At 44.6% G+C, this 21,696-nt stretch overlaps 1 protein-coding gene across 1 annotated transcript in view; it reads right to left on the bottom strand.

The window, feature by feature from the left end:
* The window catches only part of FLT1 (fms related receptor tyrosine kinase 1), a 577,293-nt gene that overhangs the window by 392,361 nt on the left and 163,236 nt on the right, over positions 1 to 21,696 (bottom strand). The window contains exon 11 of the mRNA XM_069639312.1: positions 11,056 to 11,170. Within this exon, the coding sequence (XP_069495413.1) occupies positions 11,056 to 11,170 (115 nt within the window). The remainder of the gene's footprint in view (positions 1 to 11,055; positions 11,171 to 21,696) is intronic.

Raw genomic sequence — 21,696 nt, 5'->3', positions numbered from 1 at the left:
AATAATGGCAATGGAAAGGGTAGGGCTCAGTACGGATTCATGCAGCATTCTACTAGCCATGTGTTTTCAGGACAGGGCTCAGTGCGGATCCATGTTGTGCTCTATTAACCATGTGCTCAGGATAGTGCCCAGTGCGGATTCATGTGGCACTCTAGTAAAGCAATAGAACCCGAGGAGGGGGGCATTACTAGTTGGGTAATGCCCCGGGGGCGATAGTTACAAGGCCAGGCTTTTCCTCGTCAGTGTAGGGTAGGCATGGTAAGGTAAAGTGAAAGCGCCTGTAGGTGGTCAAGGGTGCCCCATTAGTGCTACTACCCCATGCCAGCTTTAGTATAATACAGGGAAGGGAACACTGCCTCCCAGACATGTTTTCAACTCAGCCTAAAATTGGTTTATTCAAATTTTTGGTTGGTAAAATTAAAAACGTATTGGGGGATAATTTACGAGGGGAGCCCCGGAATTTCGACTGCCTAGGGGCCCCCATAGGGTTTAATCTGGCACTGTTATAACGTGGCTACATCCTTGATTAACAGTGCTCTGTCACCACCCATGCAAGCAACGTATTGGAACGGAGTCTTACACAGTGTGATGTCTGCCATTTCGTTTGCCTCTTGGTGCCAGGTTCTGGATGAGAGCGAGTGGGAGGGGATACGGGGAGCAGGGTAGGGGCGATGCGCCTATCCTGATGTGTTGATGAGTGCAGATTCTGAATTACCCACTGTCTGCTAGTGAGAGTCTACGTGAGTTGGGCTCATGGGTTTTGTTTTGCCACGTGAGCACCAGGTGTAATGCTCTTTTGCATACTAACTAGGGCTCTCCTTCGAGTATGAGTAGGTGTGGAAATACAAGTTTTTGGGTGATAGAACTGATAAGAGTGTTTAACCTGTTGTGGGTGTTATCTGAGCAATAGAGCCCCTGCTTGGTGTGCTTTGTTGCATTGATGCATGGAGTGTAAGATTTAAATTGATGATTGGAGGTGGTGATGACTATAGGGCGATAGGCACCATGGGATCGTCTAACCATTCAGTGGGTCCTCTTGGGCATGGGGGCCTGGTGTTTTGCTATTGATGATGGCCAGTTTGGTATTCAAGTCAAAAAGGTTTATCCTTTGGTATAGCACCCATACTTCTCTGTGTGTTATAGGGTCAGGGAATCAAATGAAATCCATGTCACCGGGCCTCACTTTGGCAGTCCCGCAGTGATATAAGTGTACCGGAAAAGTAGTGGAACTGTGACTCTGGCGGGGGACAGAGTAGGAAGGAAAAGAGCAACGTGCAACACATTTTCCAAGAGTTGCAGTCAAGTTGGTTGACAGCCAATTGAGTTGAAATGGATTTCAGTTTAGCTGTAATTGGTATGCGGTGGTAAGGTGGAGAAACGTGCTTTAACGTCACTAAGAACAGCTCTGAAATGGTGAGAATGGTTGCAAAAAGTAGTGGAGCTGTTAACAGTAAAAAATAAAAGTAGTGGAACGCTACTCACAACCGGTCCCTCTCACATTCGACCACTGCAGCCCTGTGCTTTCATTTAACAAAGTGAAACATTTTAGGGCTGGTAGTCATCAGTAACATCAGTGGACTTCACTGGACGTAAGCGTCTCATTCCACTAATTTGTACATGGAAAGCGCAGGAGCAGAAAGGGGTTTTGCCTGTGATGTCCAGTCAGCCAGTGCCCGTGTAATAGAAACGCTGGTTTCATGGTGTCATCCAGGTTTAGATCTGCTAGCTCCAGCGTTACTAATGTCTATCTCTTCCATGTGTACATTGCTAACTACACGTTGGACAGACACCAATCTTTCTCATGTTCCTTTCTCCAAATTATCCACCCATTATATTTTGTCATTATACAAATACAGCCTCGTACCTTATTCTCTTACTTATGCATCAAGAACGTTCTTATCACCAGTGATGCACGTGCTGTTTTCTTCTGTTTCATCTATAGCTGCCCTGTAAAGCTTCGCTTCAGCAAAGCTGTTCTACTGGCATTACCTGGCATTCTGAAAAGTGAAGGTGTTTGCCCATATTGACTCTACCCTAATCAAACATCCCTATACTCGGGTCATGGCCTGTATCCACAATGCTAGCCATTGCTTTTCCATGCTTGTAAGCATGACCATGTTTCATGTGTTATCACAAACTCTATGCTAGAAAAAAAGAGGAGCATGTGCAGTCAGGAACTAAAAATAGAGGTCTTTCATTTTAGAAAGTTCAAGGGAAACTCACACATGGGAAGTCAAATGTCCCAGGGTGTGGGAACTGGAGCATTTAAAAGTGGAAGTAGCTATTATATCATTATGAATCGACGTGTGTGTGTGTGTGTCACGCATTTGTTTGGCAATATCACTTGGGCCCTCTAATGTGTCTTTGGAGAGTTGGCAGAGGAAGTGCTGCTCAAAGACTTGTGGGCTGACACTGTGGCGTGGCCTCTTCCAGGAGGGGCTAATAGGCCAAGCTTCCTGTGCACTGGAACCATCAAAGGCCAAGGATATTTAACACACGGGAGTTAACTAGAGGTTACACATCACGTGTGTGGCTACAGGAGCGTAAACCACCACCAGAAGGGTTCTCAAATACAACGGCGTCCATTTCTTAAAGTGACCAGCACATAGGTTCTCCTGTTTTATTTGTTCCGTTCCCACCAAGAACGTATCACATTCGTGTATGAAACCTAACTGTGTTCAATCTGATCCATGCCCCTCGTGCCTTACCGCGGGCAACCACTTCCAGCAGCATATGAAGGCCCTCAGTTAACGACTGAGGATAAATGTTCTCGAGGACGAGCTGGACAGGATGGAAAGCCACTATCATTGTGTTTCACGGTGCAGAGTGACTCTAGCCATGGGCAGGAGTCGACGTGGTATTTGGGGTCTCCCGCGTGTTTTGAAATGCCATCTGTGCAGGTTTGCAATCCTGAGCTTGCTAATGCAAAATTATACTGGTTCTCTGCCTCAGAATGTGAGCCTTGCTAAGCAGGCCCTACATTCTAAATGCTCAATGCTGAAAACGTATAGTATACATGTGTTTTATTTACTGGACCTTGTCCACTGATATCCCAGCCACTGTTTGTGGTTTGGCATCATGGCAGCCCCACAGTAACATGTGTGTTCCTACTGGAATCCAAACTATTCCACCAGCCACGGGCTGCCTTTAAAAGCAGGCACAGATGGCTGAAATGATGCATATATATGTGCGTGTGTGTGTGTGTGTGTTCCCAAGGCCTGCTGGCATTTTGGTTATATATAAATATAATGCTATGTCTGGTTTCTTATAGTGGTCTATAAGGAAATACGGTTATTCATTGCCAAAACCATCTGATGTCATTTTATCGTCAACTTGTTTCCTGTGATTATTTGAGTTGTTAGAGCTTTTGCATATTACTGTCTGAGGATGCGGTTCACCCACAACAGGTTGGGCCTGGCCCTGAAGGCTCTCTTTGTTCTATGCCTGGGAAGGTTTGGCACCTTCTCGGTAGAACAGGACATAGTCCCAGTGGGTAGGGTGTGAGCCGGTGCTTTAAAGGAAGGTCTGCCAGCACAATGGGGAAGTCACAGCAGTGGGATCATATTTGGAGTCTCTTTGATCAGGCGGATGTGAAAGGGAGGAAGTCTAGAGGAGTTTACAAGAAGATTTGTCCCCGAGGAAGGGTCCCACCATGTTAGAAATGTTTAGGTCCAACTCCTTCCCGTGCCCCCTCCTAATCTCCTCTATGAGGTATGCTAATTCATTTATTAGTTATTAGTTTATTAAAACATTTATTTATAGAGCATTACAAGTCTGGCATCTAGACAAACCTACCCAGACAAAGATGAGCTAACCAGATTGCATCCAGCACCCTCCTCAGGGTGACCTTCCGACATGCGCCACCACGAGCTTGCTCATATAACTTCTGCCTTGATAAAGACTACGGTCGAAATGTGCGTCAGCTTTTTTGTTTCACCACACATGGCACCAGATGCCAGACTTGTCATGCTCTATAAGTACATTAAACTACCATGCGGAATAAGAACTCAAGACTGAGGTGTCAATAATTCTCATGCAAGTACAAAGAATCTTACCACCAACAACTGCCAGCGCCCACACCAAACAAGGGTTTGTCACCCCACCCAGTTCTGGGCAGATTAGCTTAGGCATGCGATGTGAGGATAACATTGGAGAACAGCGTAAGTGGTTCTCCACTATTACAAGAAGAAACGGAACCTGGCACGAGACAAGTAAAGCCTTAAAGATGCCCTGTCATCATCATTTGAAAAACCCTGAAGTCAAGCAAACAATCCAGATGTTATATAAGCTAATACAGGAGTAGTATGTCTTTACGTGTCATTTTGGTTTTCCCCGTTAATAGTATGCATGCAACGATGAATGCCCTAACGTGCTTGCATTCCCCACTATGATATTTTGATTGATTTTGATGGATGGCGTAATTCTAAGATTGAAATCCTGGCAGACACAGGTTTCTGTATTCAACTTACACTATTACCAAAACAGGCCCAAATCCCATATCCGTGTCAGGTGGATTGTATGTATTATATATATATATATATATATATATGAAAAAAACATGCATTTTTCCTGAGAACTCACAGCATCTATGCCCACTTCAAACTTGCATGTACGTGGAGATGCTGATGGATTTGTAAGGTGGGGCAGATGGTAAAAGGATTTGTTGCCGATCTTACATAATCAGTATTTAGGAACCACAACCAATAAGTGAGAGAAGGGACAGAATTTGTTGGCGGGGGATGAATGGTCTGAATCTACAGAACAAAAAAGAGGGTCCAAGTCCCCTAAAGGCACAAAGCACTGTGGACGGAGATGTAAACACAACTCGCTTACTAACAGGAAGGCAAGGCAATTCCCTCAAAACAAGGGTGATGTTGTCACGATATACATTGAATTGAATGCCTATGTTCGTTTTAAGCAACCACAAGTAAAACGAGACAAAGAACTTTATTACGGAAAAATAATCATCAAAGTAAATGCATATAAATAACCCCAGAATACAACAACAAAATATAAAAAGCAAAATCGTAAAAGTGAAATGAACATCGGGTGCTAAAGCAAACATTGATCTCATCACACTGCTACAAGGGAGTCAAAAAAGGGGATCAGGGACTTGTACTGACATGCAGTATCTGTGCAAAGTCTAAACCCAAATGACTTCCTTGCTTCAGAGCAAATAGTCCTTACAGTTGGTGAATTTACTGTCGGGATGGACATACTAGCTTGCAATTAAATAGGGCTGAGTGCAGGTTAAAGCTTAGCACTCTAGCCAATGACAATGCCAGAACACCACCTCCTCTCCCTGGCAAGAGACCAGCATCATATGATGGCATCATCCCCTCAAGACAATCGACAATCCAGCGCTTCCTTTGCACATAACGAAAAATAATGTCTTTTCTGAATATGGATTCAGGGTTGGTGTGTGCTGTGTCCTGTGTATGATCCCAGCTGGCACCACCCGGAATTGCATCATCCCCTACAGAATGTCTTATAAAACCACTTCCTATATAATCTCTTTTATTTGTGTTTCCTATAGCACCACACGAGCTCGAGAGCAGCCGAAACAGCATTTGGCTTGCCATTTAATATACTAGCGCAGTGCTGTTGGTGGAGGCAGGCAGGTTTTTATTCGTCTGGCAGGTATTTGTGAAGTCTCCTGTAGAAGCACTTTGTTCATCTTCAAGTACACAAACACAAAAAAGGCCCTTACGCCAAATCATTTATTTTCTGTGCCCTTTTAATTGCTTCACTACAACTGTGGACAACAACCGCTATAATTAATTCATCTTTTGTAACGTGCTTTATCCAGAGACCAGTCTCTATGCCTGGGTTTCAAACCTATCATTTTGTTGCTTCCTAGACAAACACATCGCCCCTGAGCCATCAAACCAGCCCTATGAAGCAGTCATTCTGTCTTTCTGTACTCGAGTTACCCTAAATCCACCACAATGAAGATCTTTCTTTGGGGGTTAGCGTGAAACACCCATATGCTCATTCAGCTCCATATTTTGCACCCCAGCACAATGAACCCCAAAATGTATGAATGATATCCTGCACAAAGGTTAAGCAATCTTCAACACCAAAAGCTTGTATTCAGCGGAAACATGGAGTTGGCCATTTTATGTGTCAATGCAATGGTTACAATAAACATTGACGGGAAAAGGCTGTTGCACAAAAAGTGTATATATGCCATAACAAAACAAAGGCACACTTTCTGTAATGTTGCTGTGTCTGAACATTTAATGTGGCGTTAAGCCCCCGTTCCAAGGGATAGAATGGGGGTAATGACCCAGCAGCCCAAGTAAACGGCTTAAGGCCATTAGTACCCCGGGTTACCAAAATAAACAATTTTCAGTAATAGTACGGGATACAAATACTGTCTTAAGAGTTTTAAGATGGCTGACATGGAAAGGGAAGGCAGGGCTGTGTACAGAGCCCCTCTTTCCTTTCCATAGTGGCCTGCGGGAGCCAAGGGGAAGGAGCGGCTGCGGCGGCGGCACTTGCTGCTGCTGGCGAAATAAAGTAGGTAGGGGGGGAAAAGGGGACTGAGGGTCGGGGGAAGATGGCGGCGGGGGAAACCAACTGTCAGGCAGCTTAAAACGCGGGCTGAGTTTGTAGGTTTCAGCCCATGCTCCTAGCTACCTGATTGGCTGGCTCCCCCCACCAGGGTAGTAATGAGCAGTGGAAGGATTACTAATGTATGATTCCCGGTAATGCTAGGACAGCTTTTAAAATGCAACCCATATCCTGTTGTTGTAGATTCTATAGTTAATGCCCCACCAAATAAGCTGATTAAATGATATCGTAAATGAAATATATTGGTACAAGGATTAATATTAAAGTATTACAGTGATTGCAGCTGCTTTCAAATACTGCACCTCTGCTATTTTTTCATAAATGAATTTTCTTGAAATCTAACTGAACATATATAATTACATAGTTTTAGAAAAATAAGAACATAGGGCCTCATCACAAGTCCCGCGGTAACCGTGCCGGTAAAACCAGCCGGTTGACGCCGGACTTGCGAATTTTACCGGCGCATTGGCTTGCCAGAACCACCAGGGGATTACAACCCCGTTGTTCCGGGAAGTCAAGTGCTGGTAATTGTAAATTCCCATTCCCGTAGGAGTCAATGGAGTCAATGGGAATGGGGACCACAGAAGCACCGGCACGGTTAACAACGGTGCCGGTGCTTCCGTGAAACTCTGCTGGCAGGTGCCGTTCCGCTCGTCAAGCCTGACGCTCCCAGGCGGGACGGCACCGGTGCACAGAGTCGATCTGTGCCAGTCCGGTAACAACAGTGCCGGTAGGCTTACCAGCACCGCTGTTACCGGACCGGCATAGTTAAAATGAGGCCCATAGTGTCCATATTTGTTATTACAAAGTTTGTCCTGTGTTCAGACACCTGAAAATGACCTTTCTCCATGACTCAACTAGTGCCGTATTTTCACTGATCATTATTCTAATATGTGCAGCATTTTTTCAGAGCATTCCCATTTTGTTTTGGAGCCATTATACAACTTCCTGCTGCTCCTGTACACAGATCTATTCTCCACCGCACCACTGCACCCGGGTCTCGCACTATCAGACTAACGTTATCACTACTAACATTTGTACCAGTGGTAAAAATGGAGCACTTGGATTAAGCACTTCTGGTGCTTAGGTATTATAGAATGGAGAAAACATGTTTTGTCCCAAGCCATAATATCTAAGATGTTTGCACTGGGTAAAAGGTCTGAGACTTTGTTGTATTATGTATGCTACATAATATAAAAAGAAAGCTGTTTACTGCATTTCTTTTATGTTACGCTGCAAACATAGTGTTTTCATTTTCCCATAGTGAAGATATTTTTTAGATAATACTGATAGCGGACATGTTTTGCTTCATTCCCTATTATACAATCAGCAAAACTGGTTCTACATTCATTGACCCAGTTTATTGTCTAATGGCAAAATTTAGATAATTTGCCCCCAGTAGTGGCTACAAAAGCATGCTGGTCAATTATTCTCTCGCCCGCCTGCTCTGTGACCTATGCACAGGCATGGATACACACCAGCCCTTGACTGCCCATAGTATAAGCCTGCTCGATTAGATGTTATGCATTGAATCAGGGATTTTCAGGCTCACGTTTGAAAATAAAACTTTGTAAAGACAAAAGATTGAAAAGCAACTCTGATGCAAATGGAGAATCAGAATTATATAAAAAGAAGTAACCTGTACAAATAATAAGAAGGAAGAGTTCAGGTGGTTGTGGCACAGAAACAAGGGCTGTACCCTCATTTTATTATTAAAAGAAAAACCTTTCTAAAAAGGGCAGAAGGGCATTTGGGGAAAAGGGCAGATAGAGTAAGCAGGGCAAAAGGGGACTGAGTGGGGTTGTGCCCTGCTATAACACTAGCAAAAAAAGGATTGAGTATAAGGATTGGAAGACGAGGAAACAGCACTTAAAACATGATTTTAATAAATAAAATGCACCCAGAATAAAATATTTCCAAACTTGCATTTTCTTACAAATAGGATACTTTTGAAACCTTTCAGTCTTGAGATTTAATTGCCAAACCTTGGGGTTTCAAACTTTAAGATTTCAAACTAAAGACCTATAATCTAGAAAACAAGAGGTCCATGTACACAAACTGCCTTTAAGCATCTAGTTGACACCACAAGCCAGAGATGACAACAATCTCTCTGTAACTCCTTGGCATTAGGCATAATGCTTGTGTTAGGCAAAATGCACAGAACAGGCGGATCGAACATTCAATTCTAAGCACAATAAAGGCAGCACACCCCAAAATTGGGGTTTTCCTGGTATAGTTTCAGTTTATTGCTCTGTGCAACCCTCCAGACCATTGTTCTTTTTAGCCTGCTATGCCGTTACAGGTGGGGAAAGACCATATGCAAATCAGCTTTGTTTCACCCGATGAGACCAAAGCTACACCTCCTTGATGATGCCCAATGAGACCAAGTCTGATTTGCATAGAGTATTTCTCCTTTCTGTAAGGGTATGGCAGTTTGATGAACAATAATCTGGAAGCTTACTCAGAGCAATGTCAGGGGTTATGATTCATTCAAAACCTTCCAGTCATCACCTTTATTATTTTGGTACGGACGTACTCTGACTTTTGTACCACACCGCCATCTTGTAATGGGGCCCAACGTGTCTAACTCCAAAGAAAATAGAGTCTCACTAACTATCGAAAACATTATTGCCTGTTATTCACCAAGGAGAAGGGACAGCCACAGTTGTGTTGAAAGTCCGAAAAGGACACATTGGGCCTCATTATGAGACCGACGCCCGGGAATGGGCAATTACTGGGTCATTACGGCCTGCTGGACCCGGTAATTGCCCATTCCCGCGTGCTGAAAAAAATGCTCCCCATTCCCATTAAAGCCCCATAGGGCTCAATGGGAATGGGGAGGCCGGATTCTGAATGGTGCCGGTGCATCCGACATGGTCTGCTCACGGGTGCCGGTCCGAAAAGGCACTCGCAAGCACAACTCATAGTTTGCCGGTCCAGTAACTATGGTACTGGCAAGCTTACTAGTACCGTAGTTACTGGACCGGCAAACTTATAATGAGGCCCATTGAAAGGAGGAAAGGAGGGCACCGACATAAACATGTTTCTGTTGACTTTAGCACTGTGGACTATGGCTTTGTCCTTAAGAACCTCAAGCCATTCTAGCATAGAGCTACCATTCTTTGCCTCATTCCTAACAGTCATATCTGGAAACTAAACTTCAATGGCATTCTCCCCAACATCACACCCATATCCCGAGTACCACCCCAGGACTCGTTTCTGTCCCAAATAATGATCTTGTAAGACCACAAATTATTTAATGGCGGACAGTCTATTCAATTTTTCATACAAGGACAATTGGCAAGTTTACATATGCATTGCTGGAAAGACTGAGAAACGCCTGTGCAAAAACAATGCCTCTGGCACTGTCAAACTTGGGATGTCCCCAAGCATTTGGAAACTCAACAAGTGCAAGACAGAAGTAATATTTCTAGGATCCGTTTGATACCCAGCCCCAGTTGCTTTGCAGTATAACAGCAGAAGCGCAGGTTCGGCTCTTTGTCATCTCCGGGAGCCTGTGTCCAAGAATCACATCACAGTAATGGCCCTACAAAGTGAACTCCTCACCTAGACGGTTGCAGGCCTTCCCCTTTTCAGGTACTGGTGCAAGGTTGGCAGTGACAGGAACGTGGGCAGCTCCCCCCCAAGCAGGTGGGAGATCTCACAAGAATTGCAGGGTCACAGGATGAAGGACATGAAGACTGAGAGGCACCACAGGGATCACTGGGGCGGATTCCTTGTGTGCAGCAACATCATGGAGTACATGCTGTGCATGAAGAGGCATGGAAACAAAAAGAGGACTGCAGCATGATCCCGCCAAAAGCAAGAAGGAAGGAGTGTTTACAGAATCTGCGTCCCGTCATAGTCATAGTCAAACCAGTCATCTTCTCAATGAATCCATGGAGATGCACAGCCACCACGGTGCTGGAATTCAAATTCAACAAATAGCCATCACTGTGCAATGTGGCCACCCAGATGCTGCTCACTCTTTGGCCCCTGATCTATGCCAAGCCCATAAGAATGTCCTTTGATACCATCTCCTCTACCTTTCAGCAGCTCAGAACACGGCACATAGCAATAATGCAACTGAAGTCTGTCATCCAAACCCTGCAGAATACTGCCCGTCCCCCACCAAAGTGACCTTTAAGACCCTTTGCATAATTTTCAAGGGCATGGATAGCACAGTTGCTAGAAACCTTAGCAGTAGATTCAGTAATATCTCCCTGACCTCCACCTCGGCTCTCCCAATATCATCCCCTACGCTAACCTAAACCTTGATGTGACACACATATATATATATTGGCTTTTTATCCACGTTCCCACTTTCTTTGCCTATGGTCTTCGCATGCCACTTGGGCTACTGTATATCATCATATTTTATCATAACCCAATCCCAAGGCAGATAAGTGAATGCCAATGTCTCCCGCTGAGCTGTTAAGGCACACGTGTGTGGGTTGCTTGTTTAAAATGGCAAAATACCTTATTCTTCCCTTCGATTATCTGAATGCGTTCGCTGATACTAATCGGGTTGCCTTTGCTGCTTCCAGAATTCAACAGGAAGGAATTTCTTTCTGCGCCGGAGCGGAAGTCACACCTGAAAGCAAAGGGGCACGTTAGCAGATTTAATGCTAAGGAGGCTAACATAGGCTGTGCTCAGAAGAAAGCATTACACACACCACAAGGGTCCTGGTTCACAAAGCGATTTTCAATGGGAGTTTCCCATTGAGACAAATACATTAGGAAATAATGCACAACAGGGGACATTTTGCGCAAATACACTCTGTTCAGTTTTTCCTTGCAAAAATGTGATCCACAATATTACTCGTATGACAAAGCTTAAGACCCCACTGCTTTTGGGGCATTTCCCTTTTCTTTCAGAATTACTAGGCTCTTTATTTGTCAAAGTCTCCAGTGCTCGGGCTCATTGGTGTTCTGAAGGGCCCTTCATGTAACTGTATATGAGACATAGGGCCCCATTACGAGTGTGCCGGTCCGGTAACAATGATGCTGGTAAGCTACCGGCAGTTATTGGACTGGCACACTCTGAGTTCTGCGGGCGGGTGCCATCCAGCAGACTTTGACGGAAGCACCGGCACTGTTGCACACAGTGCCGGTGCTTCCGTCCTCTCCATTCCCATTGAGTCCAACGGGACTCGAATGGGAAGTTACTTTTTCTGGGCCTGGCTTCGGGGAATTACCGGGACAGCCGGGGCTATAATGCCCCGGTAATTCCCCAAAGCCAGGCGCCGGAAAAAAACACGACTCGGTCATAATGAGGCCCATTATCATTCCTTAACACGTGTACAACCTGTAAGTGCAAGAACAGCATCCATATGTATTTTGGATTGGGTGCTAATGGAGCGCAAAACTAGCTCTGACAGCAGAGGAGCACCAGACAAGAACGGGGACAGGTTGTATTAATGCATTTAGAAAGAATGGGACACACCAGAGGCCAGATTACAGAAACTCTGCACCGTTGCAAGCGCAATTTTGCACAGTATTAGCATTAGGGAAAAGTTTGCCCTAGTCTAAAAAAACCTTGGGGCCATATTTTAAAACATGTGCATCATGGCAAGTGCAATTTTGCAGAGTATTAGCACCAGGGCAAAAAAGATATACTTTCAATGAATTTCTGCACCAGGGCAACGTTTGCACAAATGCTAATACCATTCCGTATTAACACAAGAGCAAAGATTTCCCTGGTGCAAAGAGTCATTGAAAGAGTAGGATTTGCCCAAGGTCACAATGATAGTGGCCAGCGTTATCCAAAAAGAGGTCAAATGAATAGGGTAACACACAAACAATATTACTTTAGGGGTCACCATGGTTTTACAAGACCATGGCTTCATTTAAAAATATTAGGCATCCATATATCCAGAATGGAAGTCTTATTGTGGCTGTTAAAACATTATTCGACTTTCTGACACATTTTATGCCATTCCATGATCTAGTCAAGGGACATCAAAAGGTAATAATGGGTAGTCGAGTATTATGGTGCTTTAATGACATCTTAGGGTTCTGGTGACTTCTACACATTACTGGAGCTTTGGCCTTGGCTTTATCATGCCACTAGCACCCATCAATGTCATTATGTCTAGATCAGCGCTGGTCATTGGGCCGGCTCTCGCCGGATCCGAGATCCGGCACCAGATGTGTAGCAAGATCTCGGGATCCGGCTAGAGTCAGCCGCCAACCCATCCTCTGCGCTGGGTTACTTACATTTTTTTTTAAAAAGAGCGCCTGCAACGGCGGGGTGGGTGGAGTAGCTCCTTGCCGAGCCCGCAATCTAATCTGCCATGTACTCTTTGTGCACAGTGCTCTGCTTGCACCTTGGTGGGCTCGGAGTTTAATCTGCCAAGCAGACTGTGCACACAGCACAGAGCATTTTTGTTATTTTGTACTCTCCCCTCGGGTGCTTTAATTTTCATTGTGCACCAGTTTCCTTTGTCTCGCTGGTGTTTATTCTCAGTTGGTTATACTTATTTGTATAACCAACTAAGAACAAACACCAGAGAGACACGCGGAGCCATCTCACATTCAAATATGACCTCTATAAAATGCAGCACATCAGATACGTTATATATTATGTGATGTGGTGCATTTTTTAGAGGCCAGATTTTAATGTGTGCTGACTCCAGTGACCTTGTGTGATTTGTCTTGTTTAGGTTCGTGCACGGAGAAAAAGTGTGGTTTGTGAATGATGCTGTGGGCAAATGTTATGCGTCCGCATACTGGCTGCCAGGGTTGGACGGGGACATAAAATTGGCTCGGCTCCAATGCAAAAGTGGCCCACAGTTGCACATGGCCATTCATTCCTTTTGTGCCAGAATGTTTGATATTGCTGTTTTAAACTATTATTTTGGACATTTCCTTTGATCGGAGGTTAACTGCCAGCTCCGCCCCCTCTAAACCCCGTCTCCCCAGACACCGCCTCCCCCACCCCCGGCCCTTGTGGTATCCCCACCAACTTTTTTCCATTTCCACCACTGGTCTAGATGTATAAATATGTAAAAAGGAACCTATATTATAGCTGCATTAGTGACTGTATAGTTAAGGTTACATGAAACTGTACATAGGAAAATGAAAACATCTTCTTGCTGTAATGTTTCTTCTCTTACTTGAAAGTTCACCAAATTTGGCAGACAATCCGGACAGATCTGAACACTGATGCCAAATTTCATGTGCGATTTTATGCAGAAAAGCATATTTAATATGAGATATTCGTGCATTGGGTATTCTATAGACTCACAATCAACAGGCTCCCCAACAAGTATCCTGAAATTGTCTGCTTTGTTTTCCCAGATCTGTGGCATACAATAGCCCTTACATTGAACTGGTGCAGATCGCAAATAATTCGAGAATTGGGACAGCCAAACTCGAGATATTCACTTTTTAAGCAAACAAACTGAGTTGATATATTTGTACATGTACAATATGACCGTTGTGGAACTGATGCGCAATTTCATGGATAACTCATACGCATAGTAGTGGACACCATGAACGTATGATGATAAGAGGTTCAGAATAATATGCTTGGAATGACCCAGAGATAATAAAATTCAGGTCAACTGCCATACACAGTGGACACTCCCTACAAGCCCCGCATGACCAACAGCAATACAAATGGAATAACACGTGTGTAACAATAGTCAGTAAAATATTCATATACAATAGGCACTGCATTGAAGCCCATGCATGACCAAGAACAACATGCATGGACCGATGCACACACAATAAAATTCAGCACAATAACCACAGAAATGGCACTGCATGCTAGCCCACACTGTGACCAATAAGACATTCTGAATAATTCACTCAGAGTCATATATGAAAGGTCACCAAATTTGTCAAGCAACTTACCTGGCTACATCTGAATTCTCAGACCATACATGATCACCTTTAATGAATATTTACATGTGAAAAAAACCTGTTTTTGCATTGGGTTTTCCATGGCTCCACAAAAAGATAAAACATGCTTACGGGATGCATAACTCGAAATTGACTGCTTTGATTTTAGAAATGTTGCAATTACCCAACCTTTACCTTGAACTGTTGTTGCATGCCATAAAGATTGGGAAAAGCATCTCAATAGCACTCAAGATCTTCACTTTGAAAGTAGAAGCAAGGAATACTATGTTTGCACATGTGCCGAAAGACTACTGTACAAATCATGCATGCTTTCGCAAATGGAGCATACTCAAAGCCAGCCCACACCATGAGCACACCATGAGCACACTGAAAAGAATATCCTTGGAACAAACTTGCATAATTAAATCCTGCACAGTAGCCAGAGATGAGGCGGAAAACAGGGGTTTTTAGACAGATCAGGCACAAGGACATGTGGCAGGGGAGTAGATCAAAGCACAGTGGCTACATGACCTATCACACGTAGTTCCAAAATTAACACGATTTATGCTGTGACATGTTTTCATTGAATTCCCAATGACAGCTTACAGGTTTATACTGAAAAATGCGTGGGGAAATGATTGTAAATCTTATTAATGTGATCTAGCCAGTATTTAATGGCTAAACAACCACAGTTACATATATTGTTGTAATAGATGAATACAACAACACAGATAGTAAATTAGCTTTCAAACTCTACCTCTATAGTACAAAAAAAAATTCTGTCAGGGATCAAGTCCCCCCCAAAAAAGGTGGGGAGTCTGACGTCACAGACAGTGAACGTAAAGTGAAAGAAATGTGCACATTCAATGTTAGGGTCACATTCCCAACTCAGGAAGTGTACAGGACAAATAAGCATTTGCCAAAATACCATGTGTTCTAAAAACATTGCTTGCTAAATAGAAAAGGTGTGCACCTGTTGTCTGAAAATGTATACGAAAACATATCCTGTACAGCAAAGAGTCAGTAGGCGTGGTTTACAATGATCTGATTCAAGATAATTGTAGTCTCAAGGCTAAATTGCTTGTCTCTGAACAGAGCGACCTGGGTTCGAATCCCGGACACTGCTCTATTATTGAAACAGCACAAGTGCTTTTAAAAATGTTTTCATTAATTGAAAACACACAGGGAGGACGGAGCCCAGGCTCGGAATAAAAAAAGTGGGCAGACGCCGTCAACCCACACGTTCACTCGAATTAAGGCCCGTTTTCTGTACATTTCGGTGGAGTTGTTTGAAGGGTGGGTATAAAAAGCGATGTGAAAGTGATACTGTGGTTTCCCAGATGAATGCAGTTCCCTTATGAAACGCTGTCGACAGGAAGCCTAGAAATAGGACTGCTCAACCAATCACAATGCATCATGACTCATAGCCAAGTCTTTGACACACATTTAAATTGAAATTAACTTTATTAGCATGATAGTTAACCCCAGTTTGGCTGAAGCTAATACATGGCCCAGGACCAATGGGCAGAGGAGCACAATGGGTTAATGATTATTTTTCAGAAACGTGCACTTTGCAGCTGTGTTTTCTGGACGTGCTACATTATAAAGTCTGTAAATAGGAGAAAGAACCAGCGCTCTTCGAGGAACAGCAAATTCACTGTGAAAGTGCTGAGTCACAAGAGTAGGTCTCGGTATTTTGCAATTCGAGCATTTCGTCTACGTTCTTTTAACGTGCATCCCTCCAATGAAATATCTGCCAGAAAGACTGTACGCCCATGGAAAGCGGAATCTTTAGTCACAGTGACTCAAGGGCTCTTCGTCCAGATCTACGTGATTACTGTATTCCGAAAACGTCGCATCTCCAATAAATCGAGTAATAGAGCAACGAAAGTAGAGTTGCGGGGAATCATTTTTTCCCATTTCGGCACCCTACACTTCAGTTTCCTAATGCAAGGGACACTCCACAACCCCTGTACCCACCCATTCCCTAACGACTATTGAGTGGGTCCAATCCCGCCACCACCGACCCAGTTGTCCTGTTTCCTTGACCCAACCCACCCATGCATAACACACATGCAGGCACATTCACCCTGCCCTCACACATACACAGACCCCCCAACCCTTCCCCAAACCCCTTCCATACCATCCAGACAACGGCCTCTTTTTGCCTGCGCTGTGCGCAGTAAACGAGTGTGCAAGAGCCCAAAAGGCCGCGGTTCGATGAAAGCAGCCTGTCAGGAAATTCTTTCCTGCAAAATCATTCCATACCCTTCATCCCTCTAGCACTGGATGGCAAAGACTTCAAGGTAAGGCTTCTGCTGAGTAGCAGGGCCTCTGAGCCTTCTGCCATTTGTATATATTGAAGAAGCCCCCAAACGTTCTCAAGCACAGTGGTCCATGTATGAGCCCTACCAGACTGCAGCATGAAATCAAGTTTTTCGAACAGCAGTGTTCTAGAGACCCTTGATGTTATCAGGAAGTGTACTTTTTAGCCACGTAAGATGGGAGATGCATGGGAACTAGGAAAAGAGTTTAGGCCTATTTTGTGGCTGCATTTTCAAACAGAAAGAAACTTTCATGTGAAAAGAGGCCTATGTTTGCCTCTTGGCCACGCCCTCTCTCTACCATTAGCAAACCAAACCTCCTGCAGCCTTTTTCCAACACACACGTCTGGGAAAATGGGAATTCCCTGTGCAGTTTTAAAGGCCCATGTCTGAAATAAATCTATTTTTGCTTGCATTATCCAAGCATATATTTGATAAACCGTGTAGAAAATCCCAAGGAAACCCCAACCGAAGCCCTTTGTATTCTATTTCCTGCAGCAACAGCATTCCTTCTAGGCTCATGAATGGTGGAGCCTGTTTTGTGGGGCCCTTTGGGGAAGCGCCACACTGCTTTTGATCTTTCTTGCTTCTCATTTCATCTTCCTTGCCATTAATAGCAGAACACCCTGCAGTGGTTTCAGCATCGTTTTGATGCTGAAGTAATGGAGCTGCCTCAGCGCCAGGTGAATGGGAGCAGGTGCTGGGGGATTCACGTTTTGACCTGTCGCTGTGTAAACTTGGTGAGAGGGGTTTGAGGCTTATTGCAGGCACCGGGGTAGACGAATGGGAGACATTTGCAGAGATTCTGGCCTCTGGACCCTTGCCCACTCAAAGAAATTACCCAACAAGCCCAGAGAGCACAGCAACAGAGGTATTTAGAATGAGATTTGTGGCAGCTCTCAGCCTGCCAACAAACACATTAAGGAAGGATAGCTCAGGGGCAATGAGTTTGTCTTAGGAAGCATGACAACGCAGCCCAACATAGGTTTGAATCACAATCCTGCACTTAGAAACCACTCGCTGGTATTAAGCTCGTTATAAATGAACAATAAAATAAATTTTTTTTAAAGGAAGCTCAAAAGAGTGCCTGTGGTTGTCATATATAAGGCAGCCCTTTGCCTGGGGCTTAAATGTATGCCTCGTATAACACTTAGCACGTTGCTTATGGTAATGAGTAGAGAGTCTCTAGATTGCCCCTGCCTCTTATCTGCCAATTCCCAGATCCTTGTTGAACACAGGGTACACTGTGGCGAGGGAAGGGAGAAGAAGAGGGAAAGAGAGAGGGTGAAAGATCAAGAGAGAGGGTTTGCCAGTGGCATCGTGAGAAAAATAAATGGGAACGAGCGCAGGTTGGCCTGCCTTGTTGGGCCTTTCTCAAGCTTTGTAATGACTTCTAATGCTTTTTTGTATTCCTTTCATGCCTTGCTATGTCATGTTATGATTTGCTATATGTGGCTTCAAGATTGCCCGAGTCTCTCACCAACCTGCATATCGAGGCATCCAGTGACTGCTTCCCACACCAGCATGCTCACATTCTAAAATTCTCTGTTATAACCCACAATACTTAGATAAACGAAGCCACACATGCACGGCAACAGAACAACAATCCCAACATGCATCAAACAGCAGACCACCACAGCTCAGCAGCCAAGTAACATATCAGAGCCCTGGTCAACGCATCCTAACACCACGGGCATATGAGGCTCCCCTCTGGACATACACGCCTCCATACTCTCGACAGAACTCATAGAAACAGGCCTGCACACCCTCAGGGCACTTCTCGCCTGCATACCTGTTCACAGCAGCAAAGCGTGCTTGCATGTTCCCTCTCTCCCCACTGACATAACCCCACAATCCCACTGTTAGTTCAGATGCGCCCGAGCGCCTGGAGAAGATGCAAAATGGCAGTGCCGTGTAAATCCCAGTAACATGAAATAACATGCATGTGAAAGGCAGTGGAACAGCAGAGTCCGAGCGCAACATCATAAAAGAGTGGATAATGGTCATGACCAGGGGTGGTTGACCGCATACTTTTTCTAATCTACTAGGCTTCTGCCATTTATTTTGCCGAATAACATAATGCCATCTTTTTTTGGGGCTGATTTTGTCCTGTTTATTACCACACAAATGCAGGGGGAGGCCCCATTTGCCCCCTTTTTAATCCCCAACCCCACCTCCCTTTATATACAATTCAACAATTTACCACATATAGATTTGTGGTCAAATGGATGGTAAAAAAAAAATGCCATTCGACAAAATGGAGAAACACCTTTTTTCAACCGGGAGTGTTTCTATTGGAGACACAGCTTGTGAAAAGGTCAGTAATGAGAAAGTATACACTAGAAGAGGGAAGGGTGGTCATTGCAGAGGATTTGCTCTGGGGAATTTTGTATTGGAAAGCAGCTGCACCCTAAATATAGGGTGACCAGATTTTGAAAATAAAAAATCAGGACAGGCCGCTGACATAGAAGTAGGACTACAGCTTCAGCAGCGAAGCTAGTCCTACTTCTATGTGGGTGGCCTGTCCCGTGTCATGTTGAAGCAACAGAACGTGTGTTGGATCCGGAGGAAAGTATGTGTGAGGGGGTGAAAATCGAGTGAAGAGAGCGCCTGGGGTTCCAAGACTATTTTAAGTTTTAAAACCCTGTCTGGGATTTGCGGATCAGGTGGATACGATCCCGTTTTTTGGCCAAACTGATGGAAAAATCATTACATCCGGACAAAAAATGGGATGGTATCCACCCGATTCCCAAATCCCGGGACAGGGTTTTTATACTAAAAAAGTCATTGGAACCCGGGACGGAGGCGCAAATACCCTGACAGTCCTGGCAAAACCGGGATGTCTGGTCACCCTACCTAAATATCGTAACTTATGGAAGATGCGTGATTTGGGCTGTCTGCGTCCTTGATTTCTCACGGCTGTCTACAGGGTTGGCATTGTAATTCATTCCTTTTGCGCACCTTGAAGTATTTGGCCACAGTAAAACATTTTGGGGCAGGGACCCTTTTTGGAGGGAAAGCATAATGACCAGGGGAAAGTATAAAAACGTTGTTAGCCATAATATGGCTATGTGATGTGCGCATCATTCTAGCTATCTAACAGATTAGAGCAGTCCACAAGCCAGTGGCCTGTTGCCCTTCACAAATCCATCCCAGGTCCGCAGTCCCGGGCTTCCATTCTCGCACTAACTTTTGCTTCCATTAGGCTCCAGGGCCCTCTCCAGCAGAAGTCATTAGTTCCTTTTTGAATGCACGAATCAGGAAAGGGGGAGAGGAAGAGGGCGCCAAAGTAGAGATCCTGGCACTCGGCATCCACAGGAAGCTCGCAGTGCATAGCCATGATCTGACCCAAGGAACTAGCTCTGGAGGCCGCGGTTCCCAAGGACAGACGGTGGGGCCTGTTGTGAACTGGCATTACCTCTGCTGTGCGACTCCAGTTGTGAATATTTATTTCTGTGACTTTTTTAAATTATTTGTAAAAATAAATATTGGCCCATGTTGCTTTTAAGAAGCAACACTGAAGAGTGTGTGGGGGTGGGGAGGAGAGCAGGCCGATTCTTCAAAATACCACAAGTGCTTAAGGATGTGGATTGTGCCATGTTTGAAGATGCAAAGATAATTACTGGACTGGGAAGGGTCTCGTACAGGGGAGGAAGCCAAACAACGAGAGGAAAGCAGCATACGCTCCTGATTTCGCACAGGAAGCTCCCAGCACCTCCTGACAAAGTCAGATAAGAAAACTCCCATGGCCTATTCTGGACAAGGCCATAGTTATCACCCTCCGCGACGGCGCACTGTCCTCCCGCTGCTCCGCTGCTCTCTGCCTTTCTTAATGAATCTCGAGGCTACCACTCGCTCTCTCAGACAACCTGCCAAGCACAATAACATTGTAAATTTAGAATCAGCAGAGGGAAAAGATATCTGGGCTAAGTGTGCACCGCTCCACATCTAGGCATTGTGGCAGAGTTGAAGCATAAATGAGATTACGGAGAGGATCTGCTTACCCAATACAAAGTCCATTAATCGTATGTCGAACAGGGGTTTCGATGACATCCCTCCATCTGCACCACTTTAGGCCTTTTCTACAGGCAATCAACTCTCTTCAATTACCCCCCCAGAGGATCTCAACGTTGAGATGCTTAGTAATCACAGTGAGGTAAGTACTGGGGAAATACAGCCAAATCTTTGGCACCAAGCTCCTCAAGAGTAATACGACTGAATGTCTGGCACTGAGCTCCTCAAGAGTAATACACACGAATCTCTTGCACTGAGCTCCTCAAGAGTAAGACAGCCACATCTCTGGCATTGAGCTCCTCAAAAGCAATATAGCCAAATCTCTGGCAACAAGCTCCTCAAGAGAAATATTGCTGAATCTCTGGCACCAAGCTCCTCAAGTGTAAAATGATTGATTCTCTGACACCAAGGCCCTAAAAAGTAATACAGCCAAATCTCTGGCACCAAGCTCCTCAAGAGCAAAGTGGCTTACTATCTGGCACCAAGCTCCTCAAGTGTAATACAGCTACTTCTCTGGCACCAAGCTCCTCAAGAGAATACTGCTGAATCTCTGGAACCAAGCTCCCCAAGTGTGATATGGTTGAATCTTTGACCCCAAGCTCCTCAGGTGTAATATGGCTGAATCTCTGGCACCGAGTTCCACAAGAGTAATATGGCTGAATCTCTGGCACCGAGCTCCTTAAGTGTAATATGGCTGAATCTCTGGCACCGAGCTCCGCAGGAGTAATACAGCCAAATCTGTGGCACTGAGCTCCTCAGTGTAATATGGCTGAATCTCTGGCACCAAGCTCCTCAAGTGTAATATTGTTGAATCTTCCCAACGTAGAAGGAGGGACTGATGATTTCTTTTTATTTTGCTCAATTGCTCCTTTAAATCCACTCCTCTGTCATTCAACCTGTTTGTATCTCTGACCCCACACATGTCCACCTATAA

Source organism: Ambystoma mexicanum, chromosome 7q (genome assembly GCF_040938575.1).
Source record: "Ambystoma mexicanum isolate Mex_15411 chromosome 7q, UKY_AmexF1_1, whole genome shotgun sequence".
NCBI classification, from domain to species: domain Eukaryota; kingdom Metazoa; phylum Chordata; class Amphibia; order Caudata; family Ambystomatidae; genus Ambystoma; species Ambystoma mexicanum.
Note: the sequence above shows the minus strand (reverse complement) of the source record. Positions and strands in the feature narration are given on the sequence as shown.